Below are 16,599 nucleotides of genomic sequence, written 5' to 3' on the forward strand. Positions count from 1 at the left end.
TTTATTCCTCAACGTTAGCCTGGCCTGTGGGAATGTGATTCTGGATAGCATCCCAACTGCTTGTGAGGCCTTATTTCTTACGTACATCACCCGAGGAGAAAATGAGAGCGACTTATCTAGTATACAACCTAGATAACATATTCAAGAAAGTAAGAGAATTAGAGTTATATATATTACAGCCTTATTGATATAATACAAAAACTTTAAAAATGATCGAAGCTTTTTTTTTAAATCCAAAATGCGTGTGTTGTTTTAAAAACTACACTATCACTTATTTTGTCCTAAATTTTTCGATTTTAAAACTTGGAAATGAAAACGCGTGTGCGCACACTCTTTGCAACGTCACTTATATATGTTCATACTAGATGGCGTTACTAAACCATCTTATGAAGAGAGAAATATTGTTTTCCAATGAAAACTGAAAAGAAGAAAACATCCGAAAACGGCTCTCAGAACCATATCATCTATGAGAACAGGGCCGTCATTTCACCTTTTCCCAGGGGGGGGGGGCAAACGACATGTACTTAATGCACGTATGTATATATATATTTGTAATTTTTAGTGTATTTTCAAAAGACAGGGGGCTCTTTCCCCCCCCCCCTTCAAATGACGGGCCTGTTTGAGAATACAGCGGAACTTCGGTCAACGAGCAATTCGCATAACAAGCAAAACTTTTGAACAAATTTTGACTCGGTTAACGACTGATGATTCGCATTACGAGCAAAAATTTAACGCTTTGTTCATTTATTTTCACGTTATCACAACTGAGCTGATGATTTTCTGCTTCCGTCACACACGTGTTATGGAATTCGGATAATATTCTTCCCTAAAGTCCCCGGTAAGCGTGACTCACTCGAAAAATTAACACACACGCGTACGTGCGCTTGAAGTTTTTTTTTTTTTTTAATTTTCTGCTTGGAGAAAACTGTGGGCTGATTTGAAATATTGAATGGTAACTGAAGGGCTAGCTCCAGTGGCGGATCATGATTTTGGGAGGCCCCAGGCGCAACCTGATCTGGAGGCCCCCCTGTCAGGGGCGGATTAAAGGTAGGGGCTGTCACCCCCCCCCCCCCCGAGAGCAGAAAAATTAAATGGAAAAAAAAAATGTTTTCTACGTTTTTGACTGAATAACAAACCAAGAAAATAAATTTGCTTAAAAAAGGGGGAAAATTCAGAATTTTTTCCAAAAAAAATCAGAACCGTCCTGAAAAATTGAACACATGATCACAACCACCGCCCCCACCCACAAATTTGCGTTTATCCACCACTGCTCCCTTTTGGCCCTAATAAGAACGAGATGGTTCACTAAAATGAACAATATTATGAAAATCATAACTTTTTTTTTATTTTTGCATCACTAAAACCATAAACACAAAAATAAGATAAGGAAATATAATGATATTCTCTGGTACTAGATGAAAAATAATCACACTCCCATTAAAAAAAAAAATCACAGTAAAATTCTGCATCATATTTTTAGTAATCTAAGATGTCCGTCCTGGTGCCTTCAGCTACACGGCAAAAATGGAGATCCGTCATAGTTTTAGTAATTTAATATTACTGATTAATAAAGATTTGATAATATCTCAAATATAATATATTTGATTTGATATAAAGATACTGATAATATTTAATAGAAAAAAATTTCTTCAATAGAGGGAATAGAGGGAAGAAATTATATCAGAGTAAATATAAGAATTATATTTTTAATGGAAGAAATTATTTCAGAATGAATTAAAATTGTCAATGAAAGAAATTATTAAAAATTTTTTTTTTAGAAATTATTATTTTTTATTTGTTTATTCTATTTTATTTTTACTATTATTATATTAATTATTATTATTTTCTCTTTCAGCCACCTCGTTGGGCACTCTGCCTGTTGTGGCCTTTGCCTTTGTATTATTTGTATTCAGAGTGAATAAAAATCTTCTATATTATGCCCCCCCCCCCGTTTCGTTTAATAACGAAAAATGCCACAGTATAACATTGTGGCCCGCGTACTTTATAAAATGTTTCAATATGGCCTGCTATGCCTGAAAGGTTGAAGACCCCTGCAGTAGACTCTCGCTAATCCGGTACGTATTAGACCACGGTGTGCCAGATTTTACCGAAATTGCTGGATTAACTTTGAAGAAACCCATTGAAATAATATATGAAATTTCGTGCAAAGACATAGTCAGGACTTGATCAGCAATTAAGAAATATTAGAACGTGTTAAGGGGTTAGGGCATCAGGAGAAAAGTGACACCACACCACCTAAATATCCTGGACTACTGGACGTGCTGGATTAGAGCACGACCGAATTCTCGAGAGACTACTGTAGTTGAATTGAAATGCTCAAATAAAAATTTATATATTTTTAGTTTTGCTTACCGTTATTTTTGGAGATTCTGCAATCTAAATCCTAAAGGAAATCTTGAGGATCGGCATGAAATTTTTTTTCATTACAATAACACACATTACAATTACATTAACAATAAACACTTTTCGGTCTGACATAAAGATGAGAGCCCTTGAGAGCTGCGTCTTGTAAATTGTTCTTTTCTTTCAGTTCCCGTTTTTCTTCCATAACTCTTATACGTACAGTATACATAAAAAAAAAAAAAAAAATTGTGGTTAAAAAGAAAAAGGGAGAGTAGATACTGTACTTAGTTCAAGAGATTTGTTGATGCGCATGTAAATTCATATGTAGGATGAAGCACACAACTATTTGGAGGCCCCCCGCTCTGCCGAGGCCCCAGGCGCGTGCCTCATGCGCCTGTGCGGTAATCCGCCACTGGCTAGCTCATGAACAGGAGCCACTACTTGTCGAAGAGATTGTGTAATTGGGGAAGACCATGGACTGGGGGTGCATGAGGATGGCATTCAAGAACTAATGGCGAAAAATGTCTAGGAGTTGGCGATAGATGCACCAGCAAGGGTTTTATGGACGGTATCTCATCTGAAGAAGAGAGAAGTAAGGAGATGTCCCTCTCACATAAAATGAGATTAGAGAGATGTGGGAATCTGTGGAAATCTCTGTAGGAAAGAACCACCCAAATAAAGCGGTAGCAGTGTGCGAGCAATGAATCTGTTCAACGAGAGAGAACACTATATTTTACCATTCCCTAGAAATCTTAAAAAGGAGGCAAAAGCAAGTGTCATTGGATAAGGCTCTTTTTGAAAGTCATGAAAAAATAAAATAAAATAAGTTTGCAAATAAAAAGGAGTCTTTAAATTGTCCTAAACGATAATCCTCCTCTCTCTCATCGTTTAGCGCATAGTCTCCAAAACTTTTTGTTCCATCGCCCCCTTCATCAGAAATTTTTCCCTCTCATCGCTCCCCCCCCAACTCACATAAACCCATAGAATCCTATGTTAAATCAGTAGGTTCTATCGCCCCCTTGGACCACTCTATCGCCCACCAGGGGGCGATATTGCCCATTTTGGGAAACACTGGTTTAGAGTAAGTTAATAATCAATAATGTTTTTGTAAACATTAAAATCGTATTGTACGTTTATTTATGGCGTTATTTATATTATGTATATTTTACTGTACTATATATTATTATTATTATTGTGTTTAATTATTGATTGAATGAAGTTTTTATTAATCATTTTTATGTGAATGAATAATTGTGGAACGAATTATCCGAGTTTATATTATTTCCTATGGGAAAGTTTGATTCGAATAACGAGGTGGCTGGCGGAACCAATTAAGCTCGTTAACCGAAGTTCCACTGTAATACCATGTTTGCTTAGCGGCAGCTAAAATGGGGTACATTGGTTTCCCAGGGCTAGGGTGTCCATACTTCCTGTATTTCCCGGGAACAGCCGTTTTCACGTATTTTCCACGAAGCCAACTTGACTTTTTTTTTCTTGAAATCAAAGATTAAAATTATCTTTCCAATTCAGAAATTAAATACGATAATTACACACGATTACAAATAAGAATATACATCTCACATATCTGTCATTTTTTTTTTCAATTACATGCAATTTTAAGTGGTGCTTCATTTCCCGCGATTGGCTACTTTTCTGCGATTCCAGCACGAGCTAGCAACTTTGCTTACTTTTGGCATCATTTTTGGCGATAATTGGCAATGTTCCGTAGTGTTACACACGATTACAAATAAGAATATACATCTCACATATCTGTCATTTTTTTTTTTCAATTACATGCAATTTTAAGTGGTGCTTCATTTCCCGCGATTGGCGACTTTTCTGCGATTTCAGCACGAGTTAGCAACTTTGCTTACTTTTGGCATCATTTTTGGCGATAATTGGCAATGTCCTGTATTGTTACACACGATTACAAATAAGAATATGCATCTAACATATCTGTCATGTTTTTTTTTCAATTCCATGCAATTTTAAGTGGTGCTTCATTTCCCGCGATTGGCGACTTTTCTGCGATTTCAGCACGAGTTAGCAACTTTGCTTACTTTTGGCATCATTTTTGGCGATAATTGGCAATGTCCCGTATTGTTACACACGATTACAAATAAGAATATGCATCTAACATATCTGTCATGTTTTTTTTTCAATTCCATGCAATTTTAAGTGGTGCTTCATTTCCCGCGATTGGCGACTTTTCTACGATTTCAGCACGAGTTAGCAACTTTGCTTACTTTTGGCATAATTTTTGGCGATGATTGGCAATGTCCCGTATTTTCCCGTATTTCGAAGCTGAATTTCTTGTATTTTTCTCGAGCAAATATGGCCAGCTTAACCAGGGTCATTGCAAGAGTAACATCAAATCAGAATTGTGCCCTGACTGCGCAGACAAAAAAATGTGACAAAAAAATTTATTGTCAATATTTAAAAAGAATATGGGATGTTGCACTTCAGGGAAACACTGTATGATTTACGTAGATTCGAATGGTTTAAAAATGTCATTTACTGTTTGCCAACTTACTTTTCTATCATTGTTGAAGAATGCACAGCTATATATGTCCCCCCCCCCCTACATGGTATTTCCAGAAACAAATACAAATACATGGGTCAAAAATAATCGTTCTTGCTTGGCTTGTCAAGAAATAGGACATAGGCACTTTATAGAAACTTCACGAACAGCTCACAAAAGTGAAAATCGATTGTTTCGGAGTTGCTTAGAAGTAGACTGACCATATTTCTTCGAGAGAAATTCGGGACATTGGGATTCCAAATACGGAAAAATACGGGACATCGCCAATTACTGCCAAAAATGACACCAAAACCGAACAAAGTCGCCAAATATTGTTGAAATAACGGAGAAATCACAATGGCGGGAAATGCAGCATTACTGCTAATTGCAGTGGATTAAAATGAATTCCACGAAAAAAAAATTTTCACTAAGATAAATGTGGGAGATTCATATACTCATTTATAGTTGCAGTTATCATAATATAATTTATAAGTTGAAAATGATTTCAATCTTTGACTTCAATAAAGAATAAAAATTCAAAAAACAGAAAATACCGGGACTGTCCCTGTAAATACGGGACGTATGGTCACCCTACTTAGAAGCATCAAAGGCGAGACGAGCTCAAAATATATAGTGCTTAAGTTTAGAAAATATAACGAACTCACATGTTGCCTATGAACAACACTGCCGAATAAAGAGGTAGGCTAACTACGCAAAAGTGTCAACCTACCAATTTACATACTTTTGAAAAAACATATCACCAGATCTCATTATCACGGAGTTTTCCTCCTCTAAGTTTTCCTTGTTTGTATAGTAGCGCCATTTGTTGCAACTTGCAAACATATGAATATGACATTACCAAGGGTTCCCGTGCATGCGTCCTCATCTCTGGTTTCCGGAACCCGGTATAACGTAAGCCATATAATAATCGCCTTTAATTTCATCGAATGTTTGAATTCTTGAATTATTTCTCGAAGTAATCAAAAAAAAAGTGTGTGAATGTGAAATCTTTCATTATTATTTTATACACAATTTTTTTGAGATTTTGTATATATCTTGATATATATGTTGTTAGTGCTGCCATCTAGTTTTATTCATATAATCTAAAAACAACTGAAAGAGATGTTGATTGTTTTTGTTTCGCTAGATGGCGCTATTGTATAGTATCATAATTAGTTTAATGCGAGCGTATTACACAATGTACATAAGCTGTTTTCCTGAGAGTTAAGCACGTACGCAAGTGGGGGAGGGTGTAGGGGCCCGCACCAGCCCCATGACAGACAGTAATTAAAATATTTTCAGTGAAAAATAAAGTAATATTGCGCAAAAAAATGAAAACGTTCGAAGAATACACAAAACAGAAGAGCCTCTCCATATAACGAACACCGCTAATGGGGGGAGGTACGATATACAGTGGAACCCCGTTTATACGACTCTCACATTTAGCTTCGGTCGCAATTTGTTCCTATATGCATATGTTACTGTATGTAAAAGTGATACACCGTGGTCTTGCATAATCACCAATTGTCTCAATAAAGACGGCTTGATTAGAAATCTCACTACATTTTATCACTTTCACCTGTGATTATGCATAATTCCCAAATAAAAAATGTAAAGTGTGATAAATATGGAAAAACTTTCTTCTCTTCATTATATATACCAAGTGATTATTTTTACCCGTACATGATACATGCACTGCACATATTTTGCAATAGAAATTAAATTAAATTAAGTGTCAGGAAGATAAAAACATTCATAACATTATCAGTCTTGTAATGTTGGCTTTCTTCACACGTATCAAAATGTGCAAACAAAGCCAACATTAGCATTCGGAATCAGCCATGGCCCCCCACAAGGGATGGCTGGCAAGGCTCTAGCCCTGGGGCCCGGAATGATTTTCATTATTTCTTGTTTTTTCACGCTATAAATCCACCATAAAGGAGCCCTTGAAAGTCTGGTCGGGGGCCCGCAAAAGATCCCAGCCTAGAGCCTTACTCCAGGATGTGGGGGCCATGGAATCAGCATCCCGTACCATAGTTATGTTCGGTAAATCAAGTAATTAATTGACGGATCACCATATTTACCAATACGAGCTTGGGATTATACACAATCACCGTTGAGTGTATGATAAATTCTCGATTCATGAACAAAAATTCACAAATTAGAGTTTGAAAAAATAATTAGAGTATGTCTGGCTTTACTGCTCACTAACGAGGAGTGAAATACATCAAACTCCTCTCCCACGGGGACCGACGATCAGAAAAGTGTCGGATAAGGGAAGGTGTCCGTTAGGGGAGGTTTCACTGTAATTTGCCAGATCAACGTTTCTCAACCTATAGTCCACGACGATGGTACAGACAGACAGTGACCGCTGATCGCGCTCAGAGAGACCATCGTGGGATGATTTGCGCTATTGTACCTCCGACCATGGTACAGATGATCCCCAGGCAGACTTGATTATTTTAATTCTAACTGAATGAAAAATGTTTCTGTTCATACTGAAAATATTCTTATGAGTTGAACTAAAAATTAGACCATAGGGGGAGGGGTAACCATCTTATCGAAGATAATGCTGGGAATCGCAATATGAAGTAAATTGTAACCAAAAATTTCAATTTATGAGAAATTTGCTAAAATTGCAGAACAGTCGCCAAATAAAGGACTGCAGCAAATCAAAGTGAACGAAAAAAATGTATTTCATGGAAATAAAAAACATTCACACACACACACATCATAACTGGGGGAACCACTTTCATTACGGGATACTGTGATCTGAAATATGACAAAATTAGAGTCAATGTCAACTATCACCAAAAAACTTTGCCATAAGTCGTCAAAATCACCAATTGTTGCTGAAATCGCTGAAAATTTTGAATCAGTGAAAAAGTGAAGGACTACCTACCGGGACTTGTGTAATGCAAATTGAAATGTATTTCATGGAAAAAACGTTGAACGTGGCAAAATATGCAAGATCTAAGATGAGTATCTATATTTTCAGTCATAATTTTCACAGTATAATTTATGTTATGATAGTTATCTTCATTAACCATTTTAAGGGGGTTGGTGCACGCAAATTTTCAAAAAGTGTATATATTTTCCAATTTTTTAATTTTTAAATGATATTGCCTGCGTCTAACCGCAGTCAAGTTTTTGATTTGAATTATTTCTTTCATTTATTCTGAATTTTCATGGGTGCTGGGGAAAGGGGGGGGGGTTTCCCAGTCAATTATTTTTCTAATTTTTGATTCATCGATTTTGAATTTAAATTAGTTCTCTGATAATTTCTCTTATTAGGCCTCAATTTTAATTAGTTTTGAAGTTATTTCTTTCATCAATTTAGAATTTTTTCTCTAACAAATTCCCATTAAATTTTTGTGTAAATTCAAATTTAATTGTGTCTATATTTTTCGTGTAGAAATTTTTCAGTATTCCCACAGAATATATAAAATCGGAGCTAATGAGCCCCGAAAGACGCCTCTGGCCTCGCTGTTGTTTTCGCACCGGGCCTCCGCTTCTGGTACGGGCGGCCCTGTCAGAGCAACATGTGCGAACTACAACGATTTCGGAAAATCATGTTCTCGGGCTCTTCACTCTGGAGCACCGAAATATATTTTTCCGCCTCACCGATCTTCACCAAAAAAAGCTGAAGGTATCATCCATGTATATTCCTACGTCAAGAAACTAGCTTGAAATTACTTTCAAAAACAGGAAAGGTCATCTCAGGGCCGCAACTAGGGGGAAGCAGTCGGATCTCGTGCCCCGGGTGCTAGACCCGAGGGGACACAAATTTCATTCTGAAACCTCTCCTTCAAAATTTCAAGGGGCGTCAAAATGCTTGCTTGCCCCGGGTGACCAAGCATCTATGTAGTTGCGGCCCTGGGCCATCTCACCAACACCTGAGAGAGAGATCTCGAATTATGAGATGCTCATGAGTTTCTTGAAACATCTAAGACCTAAAACATACTCCATAACGGAATAGTATCCGAGTTCCGAAAAATGTGTATGCTTTATTAGTCACTAACACATAACAGTGTATATCAAGGGCGTTCAATCTTTAGGAGAGTTCGGACCACTCCATTAGTTTGGAAATGGGTTGCAGGCCACTTCATTAAGGGATCTGGGGAAAAGTATTGAAGGTCACATTATCTGTAAATATGCTGCGGGCCACTCTTGAATGATTTAGAACTGTGCTGCGTGTCACTTGAGCGATCTGGAACCATGCCGCAAGCCACTTTGGTGATCAGCAAATGTGCCTCGGGTCACTAAAATGATCTAGAAATGTTACGTGGGATACTTCAGTGATCTGGGACAGTGCCGCAGGTCACTCAAGTGATCTGGGACAGTGCCGCAGGTCACTCAAGTGATCTGGAAATGTACTGCAGGTAAAATAAATAATATGGAATGGTGCCACGAGTCATTTTAGTGATTTTAAATGAGCCCACGTGTCACTCAAGTGATCAGTAAATATATGTCGACCGTTACTCAAGTTATCTGCCGCAGGTCACTTAAGTAATTTTAAAAGATGCCGCGGGCTGCTCAAGTGCTCTGCTACTGTGTTGCATGTCCCTCAAAAGATACGTAAATATGTCACGGTTAACTTAAAAGATCTGTTTACGCCGCTTAGATCATTGGAGGAAGAATGATCACCCCGATCACTCCTTCCCAAGCAAAATATTCAATATTGCCCACAATGCGATAATTCATAAAATTTCGGTAACTTCTATATGGTAACCCAAAGCTGATTGATGAAAAACAAAGCTGATATTGGTTTCAATCAATCCGTTGAAAATTACCTTTAGCAACGTATTTGGTTATATAAAAAATTTATAAGAAATCTTCGACTAAAAAACGGGAAAAATCGAAGTGGAGGAATAAAAAAATTGAAGTTGTCCCGGAAAATACGGGACAAAATGTGGGACGTATGGTCACGGTATTCATAACAATTTGAAAAATGGGGAGAAATTTTAAATTATCCCTCCAAAAGCGATCTCTAGATCTGCCCCTGCCTTCAAATAGCCCCCACAGACAAAAAGAAGTGAAATGAACCGACCGTGGCGCCATCTACAAGTTAAAAATTGTATTTAATTTTAAAAACCGGTTTATATATTCATAATTCTAGGGGACGTATTCACTATAGTCACAATTTTTTGATAAGAGATCGACACGGATTGGTTTTATATTCAGGTTTTTAACCAATCTATATTGATCTTTTATCCAGAAATTGTGACTACAGTTTAAATAAACCATAGTTCCCCAAGCTTTTTTGCCCTATATATATCGCCCCCTTCTTCAGAAATTCTTTTCTCCCATCGCAATCTAACCCATAGGATCCTATGCTATACCCGTAGCTTCTACCGCTCCCCCTGGAACATTTCATCACCCATCAGGGGGCGTTAGCGCCCACGTTGGGAATCGATGGTTTAAACTATATCGGTGAATACGGTCGTAGGCCTACCCTTTTCAAACCACTTTTCTTCCACTTTTCTATCTATTGCTGTTTCCAATTCGTGTCATTTCGAAGTCCTCTTTCTGAAACATCCCATATTTAATTTAAAAACGACAACACATTAAATGAAGTACTTGGCACATCACACTTTTATTAATAAAACATTTCTTTTTACACTGGTTCTGAATTCATCAGGATTATAAATTTCTCAAATTCATACAACAACAACAACTCTCTCATGTCCGACATTGTGTTTCGTGTGTGTGTGTGTATATATTACATGACACAAAAAGAAAGAAAATGGCTTCACAGATGCCTCCATTGTAAGGGAAATGCCAGGACACTCTCGCGTGTATGTTTCTGTGTGTGGGTGTGTGTGCGTGCGCTCAGGAACATTCTCCGGACAATTAATTGCCCTCACAGTCTGGGTCTGGTGTCCCCGTAGACGTACCTGTCATTGTATCTGTCCATCAGGTACGTGTGTGAGCGGTAATGGCAAGGAGAAGGATGAGAGCCAGCCATTTTCTCGACTTTGACAGAATGGCAGAAGCTGAAATTGACGCATATGCTGACCGGATGCAGCACCGGGGACAGCTCGTCCGTCCCGAGCAGGTAAGGAGCCAAGAAGTTGGCGTCCATGGTCAGAGGAATGTAGAACGTCCCCTTGGGATGCAGGGCGAATATCGGCACCCCAGAGACGGGGTTCCCGGGTGGTGGACTTGGAGATCTGTTACTTACATGGTCGGGGGACCGCGAGTAAGGTGACGTCGCCGGCGAATGATGTCCAGGTGGCCGGAACTTCGACACCGGTGGCATTTCTCCACTGGTGCTGTACCCGGAACTGCTGCCGTTTGACCTTGCGGCAGGAGGGGTGCTGGGATTCGATCCGCAACTACTGCCGGTCTCGACGTGGCTGTCCCAGTGGGAATTGCCAGCGTCTTCGACGTTCCGGTCCGGTATCTTGACGGAAAGTTCGGAATGGGTCGGAGGAGGATGGTATTCTGTGAAGGCCCTTGGGTGGATCGCCGGCTGGACGTTGGAGGAAAGCCCGTCTTCTGCGTGGTGGTGGCCGTTCGTGGTGCTGGGGGCGTTGGAACTTGCTATCGTGGGGTTTCGGGGAGCGTCCGAAGTCCTGTCCTCGTCCGGCAAAGACACGTGATCGGAATTGTGGCTGTCCGTCGGGGATGCGGTGTGATGTCTCAGGTCGGCGTTGAACCTGTGCTTGATATTGTTCTTGAATTTGTACACTTCTTGTTCGCTCTTGGATGCTGAAGAAGCAGTCTGTTGTAACGGCGACATCTGGGGTTGATTATGGTTTTGATGTGGACACAATTGCATCGTCTGCTGCTGCTGCTGTTGTTGTATCTGCTGGTTGTTGCTGTTATGAACCGGTGCCGGCATGCCACTGATAACACCGTGGAAATTCGGTGGAGGTGGTCCCGTGACGGAACTGCTGATGGTTGAGGGTTGGTGATGGCGCATATTGTCTTTTGTCGGCAAGCCTGGGTTCTGTAGCATCTCTCTGAGCTGACTTGTCACTTTAGCTGGACTACTGATGTTGGTAGTGCTCACCGGCGTCGTCGCGTTGTTGGTAGGAGCAGCGCCGCCAAAGTCAGAGTGCTCGTTGATGCTGGCCACGGTGGAATTCGAGTTGGCGTCGTGGTGCTCGTGTTTTAGGACGTCATTGGGCGAGTACATTTCCAGAGGTTGTTGTGGCGGCCTGTGGTTGCTTTCACCGGCTTGGTTAAGCAGAGACACGTCTGACGGGGCGGTGGACCCCGACGCTGTGTCGGCGTAACTCTCCAAAGGCGGTGGGTGGCTGAGGCTATCTATGTCCATGGGCAGATGTTTCGAGTCTTCAGCTTGCGACATCATGCCGAGTGCTTGGGTGTAACACATGCCTGAAGAAAATGAGACAAAAATTATACACACATGTGTAAAACAATCAAAATTTTTACATTTTCTTTTAACGCACATTCACCATCAGTAGGCCTGTTATAATTTGATCAAAGTTCAGATACGTGCCTCCAGAAAAATATAGTGAGTTCAATTTAGAATTGTTTAGAATAGACTTTTTATTTTTTTTAATGGGAACCGATGACTATACACAGTCATATTAATGGCTCTGGATCAGGGCCGGACTTGAACAGGTGTGGAGGTTGCAGGAGCACCAGGCTGCTGAGTTTTTACGGCCGTAAATGAAATAAAAATACTTTGATTACATTCACTTTCATTTTGACTTTTTAACGAAGAAATAGCTTCCAAGACAAGGAACCCAGAAGTCTAGGGTTTTGACAGAACTCTTCGAGCCGGAGCCTTAAGCTCGGGCCTTAAATTCTAAGCAAATATGAATTGTTAGGAACCCCTTATATAGTGTGTTCTTTGAGGCAGAGGAGTGGACCCCTGCTATAATGCAAAAGACAACAAATGTTTTGGCCCTGAAAATTCGTGGGTCCTAAGCACATACATTATTTGCCCATGCTACGAGGAAACAGGCCCCGCTCCACTTTGAGAGTACAAGTTCGAGTGCTGGAACACAAAGCGCAAAGGTGAAGAAACAAAATTAATAAGAATCGTTCCGTTCCCAAGTCTGGTGCCCTGTCAGACCGACTCTATTGCGGGGGGGGGGGCGGCATGATTATATTGGGGGTTTTATACCTTCAAGTGCCCGTTGGCACACTTGTAATTTTTCTCGTTGGGCGATAGGACGAAATTTACTGTCAAGTGGCTATTTTTTCCCCCCATAAATATAGAAGGTGGTACATAGTTTGTTAGCCATTCTCTCGGACAATGCAAACCTGGCGAGCGCTAGGGTGCCGAGGACACTGGAGGATCAGGAAAAATCAGTTTAAATGGCCGTAAAGCATTTTCCGCACCGGGTCGTAAAACACCTAAGCCTGTCCCTACTTTGGATCATGTGTTTCTTACAGATCAAACATATTTCCACCTTAGTGGTAGACTGTGATCAAAATAACGTAGCATTCATTAAGCTCTAAAAAGCCTCATCTCTTTGTTGAATCGCCTCCTTAACTAATCAACTTACGAAAACAGGTATCTGTTGTGACACGGCAAGGCATCGAATTTTCGATCCCCCCCCCCCTCGCTATTTCTTGACATAATTTTAGATGCAGTCCTATTGAGATGCAGCTCATATCCTTCGATGTGGCCTATGAACTGCTTCAGTGGGTAAATCTCGACTTCAAAGTTGATAGCCGTACTTAAAGAGGATGAACATAACTGGTGGGAAACAGTAAGGCAGAATGATATGTAACGTATGTGTACGTTGCATTGGGGTACTGCTACTACTACTACTTCACCGAACAACCACTCTGGCCATATCGCTATATTGCAATTTACTGCCGTTAATGAGATGGGATGAAAATGGAGTCACCGTCTATCGGTGGCTAACTTAAACTCGTTAGAGAAAATTGGGGTAATGCTGCAAAATTATTTGACGACAGAATCTCTCTCCATTGCAAAGAACCGTGACCAGCGAGATCTCCAGAACTTATCAGTCCGGACTACCTTAATGGGCAGTGGCGTTGGAACCAAGGGCGCAGCGAGTGCTCGAGCATCCACAGTATTTTGTAGCATAGCACCGAACAGTCACATAATTTATTCAGAAATCAAAATCTCATACATGAACCTCATGCCGAGCATCCACCGGTCTCAAAAACATCCAACGCCCCCTGTTCAGTGGGATGTTTCAGTTCAGCGGAACTGCGTACAAAAGCAATCCTCACACCTAGGAAAGCTTAAGATGACACCAATGCTGCCGAGAGAATATCAACATCAGAATACTTCATCAGGTCACGAATAGCGTGGTGAAACGCATGGGCAAATGCATACACAAATGCGAGGTTATCATTTCTAGCACTCATTGTAGCCAAAGCATGGAATTTTCCACATGTATATGTTACGGTAAATGTGATAAATGCGGTTATTACACAAAATAACCGGTTATTATGCATGCTTACCAAGAACTTTGGTAAGTTTGATAAATTTAATAAATTAATCACTTTCACCAGCGATTATGCATAATACCCAAGTGTCGCGTCGTTGGTGAACATGCTAATGCTATGAATACATCCGTGACCCATCCTAAGGAACTTTCGTAATTCAGACGCTGTAGTCCTGCCCAGTAAGATACTTGGCAGGGCGAAACGGAAATAAATCCCGAGTCAAGTGCCAATGAGGTCTGATTCGGGGGAACGAGGGTGGTTTATGCTAAAGATGTCCCGGGCAGCAAAATTTAGGGGGCGGCGGCAGTTTTAGGTGGGAACTAAAGAACATCGTTATATAATTTTAAAGTTAGAGCGGCGGCAAAAATCGCAGTTAATGCCCTGCATATATTGCTTCATTATATCGGGGCACGATCGAAAAATTGGTTATCATTATACCGGGTATGACGGAAAAACTTGTGATCATTATATTGGGGTCCAACTATATCCATCACACATACTAGACTCATTTGTTATCAAATTTACCATCGACACTTGGGTATTATACATATTCGCCGATAAAAGTGATACATTTATCAACCTTACCAAGACGATTGGCAAGTATGCATAATAAATGATTTATCACATTTACCGTAGCATATACACATCAATACTTACTTCGTGATATTTCTCTGCTGAGTACAATTTTAAATTGAACGCACTGTATTTTCATATTTTATGACACGCATTCCAGCTGGCGCACACATATTGAGCATACATTAATGTTTAATAACGATCATTACCTCCAGCGACTTTATCGTAATGTTTCTGAAGGTGGCTGACGAGACGAACGCACAGGCCGTCACCAGCGTATAGTCCTTCAATCTCTACGAGGAACCGGACAGTCTCCGACAGACATTCGTGGAATCCCAAGCTGTACTGGCGTTTGTGGTCCTGCTCAGTCACTCTGGCCACTTCACACGTAGCTGTACAAGAAAATATTAAAAGCGTGAGACATACCGAGACACACATGAGACATTAATTAATTAACGTATTTTAAAATTCAAATACGAACACCGCAAGAGAGAAGAAGACGTCTGCACTTACCCATGTCTTTACAGGGATGGGCTTGAAGATGCTTCAAATGTTTTATCGCCATTTCTATTATCTCGGTTTTCTCTATCCTTCCACGACCCTGCGAAAATAAATAAATCATGTTTTAAATAAAAAAATTGAATAAAATAATTTTATTGTAAATTTTTAAAAAATTTCACAAATGGCAACAGTATTTATGGCATGGCTAAGATAGAGAAATGTTTAGAGAGAGACATGTTTACACAATTTTTAATGGTCATTTCCGAAAGACCACGTTTTAGCAGTTCGAACCCAGACCATTCATTCATCCGTTCAAACCGAGCACAGCTCCGGTCTATCGCCATGGGTAATTTACTACCCCGATCGAGTTATGCCGGAAATATGTAAGCGTGTGTATGTATACAGGGTGTCCTGTAAGTGCTAGCAAGGCCTTTATCTCATCGACCCTCGGTCGTAGAGGTATGATTGCAGTTTAAACACTGCTCAACAGGCGTTCAAAAATTGCCCTGTACCAGTTTGTGTGGAGAGTTAAAGTACAGTGTGTAACAAAATAAAAAAAATCTACATTTTTAGACGGTTCCCCCTGTGTTCTAACTTCCAGTTAGAAAATTGTTGCCGTCTTTCCTGATGCAAACAAGTAAAAATTCCATGTTTATAAGTGCAGTATTCACAGAGATATTCAAATTCTAAAAACCGAGGAAATTTGGGGAAAAAAAACGTTCAATGCGGAAAAACTTTTAATCCGCATTTAACGCCGTTCCTTCCCAAATTTAAACCGTAGTGGTCTGAGATATTCAAATTCTATAAACCGAACTTGACTGACCTGACTTAGACTGGCTTTTACTGGACAATCAAAGTAATGGACCCTTTTCAATTTAATATTCAGTAGCCTATATGATATAAAAATGATGTTTTTGTCGCGTTTTTTCATCAGAGCTCACGGACCTCCAGAAATATTTCCAAGAACCTCAAAGAGTTCGTGGACACCTAGTAAGAACCTTTGACTGCAAAATAGATTGAATCTCGGATAAAATGAAAGAGGAAAATAGTGAAGCCGCTTCAAACGTGCCAAAAAACATCAAGGGAAAAAAAAATTATTTAGGCTTATTTTTCTTGGATATAACTCATGACAACGTCCCTCCACCTCATGTTGGCAGGAAAAAAACACAGATAATGAAAGTAAATGTTTTCAGAAACACGCTCCAACGAGAGACAGGACAATGCATATTTTA

At 39.9% G+C, this 16,599-nt stretch overlaps 1 protein-coding gene across 2 annotated transcripts in view; it reads right to left on the reverse strand.

The window, feature by feature from the left end:
• Nucleotides 1-10,457: 10,457 nt before the first annotated feature.
• Nucleotides 10,458-16,599, reverse strand: part of cwo (transcription factor cwo) — a 93,087-nt gene continuing 86,945 nt past the window's right edge. For both annotated transcript variants that reach the window (XM_089240985.1, XM_089240986.1), the window contains 3 exons: nucleotides 15,380-15,467; nucleotides 15,076-15,258; nucleotides 10,458-12,232 (listed from right to left, as the gene is read on the reverse strand). In XM_089240985.1, coding sequence (XP_089097111.1) covers nucleotides 10,749-12,232; nucleotides 15,076-15,258; nucleotides 15,380-15,467 — 1,755 coding nt within the window. In that variant the 3' untranslated portion in view covers nucleotides 10,458-10,748. The remainder of the gene's footprint in view (nucleotides 12,233-15,075; nucleotides 15,259-15,379; nucleotides 15,468-16,599) is intronic.

The sequence above is a fragment of the Pholcus phalangioides genome, unplaced genomic scaffold (assembly GCF_987345545.1).
Source record: "Pholcus phalangioides strain wild (caught in Gottingen) unplaced genomic scaffold, Ppha-v1.0 ptg000013l_1, whole genome shotgun sequence".
In the NCBI taxonomy this organism is placed as follows: domain Eukaryota; kingdom Metazoa; phylum Arthropoda; class Arachnida; order Araneae; family Pholcidae; genus Pholcus; species Pholcus phalangioides.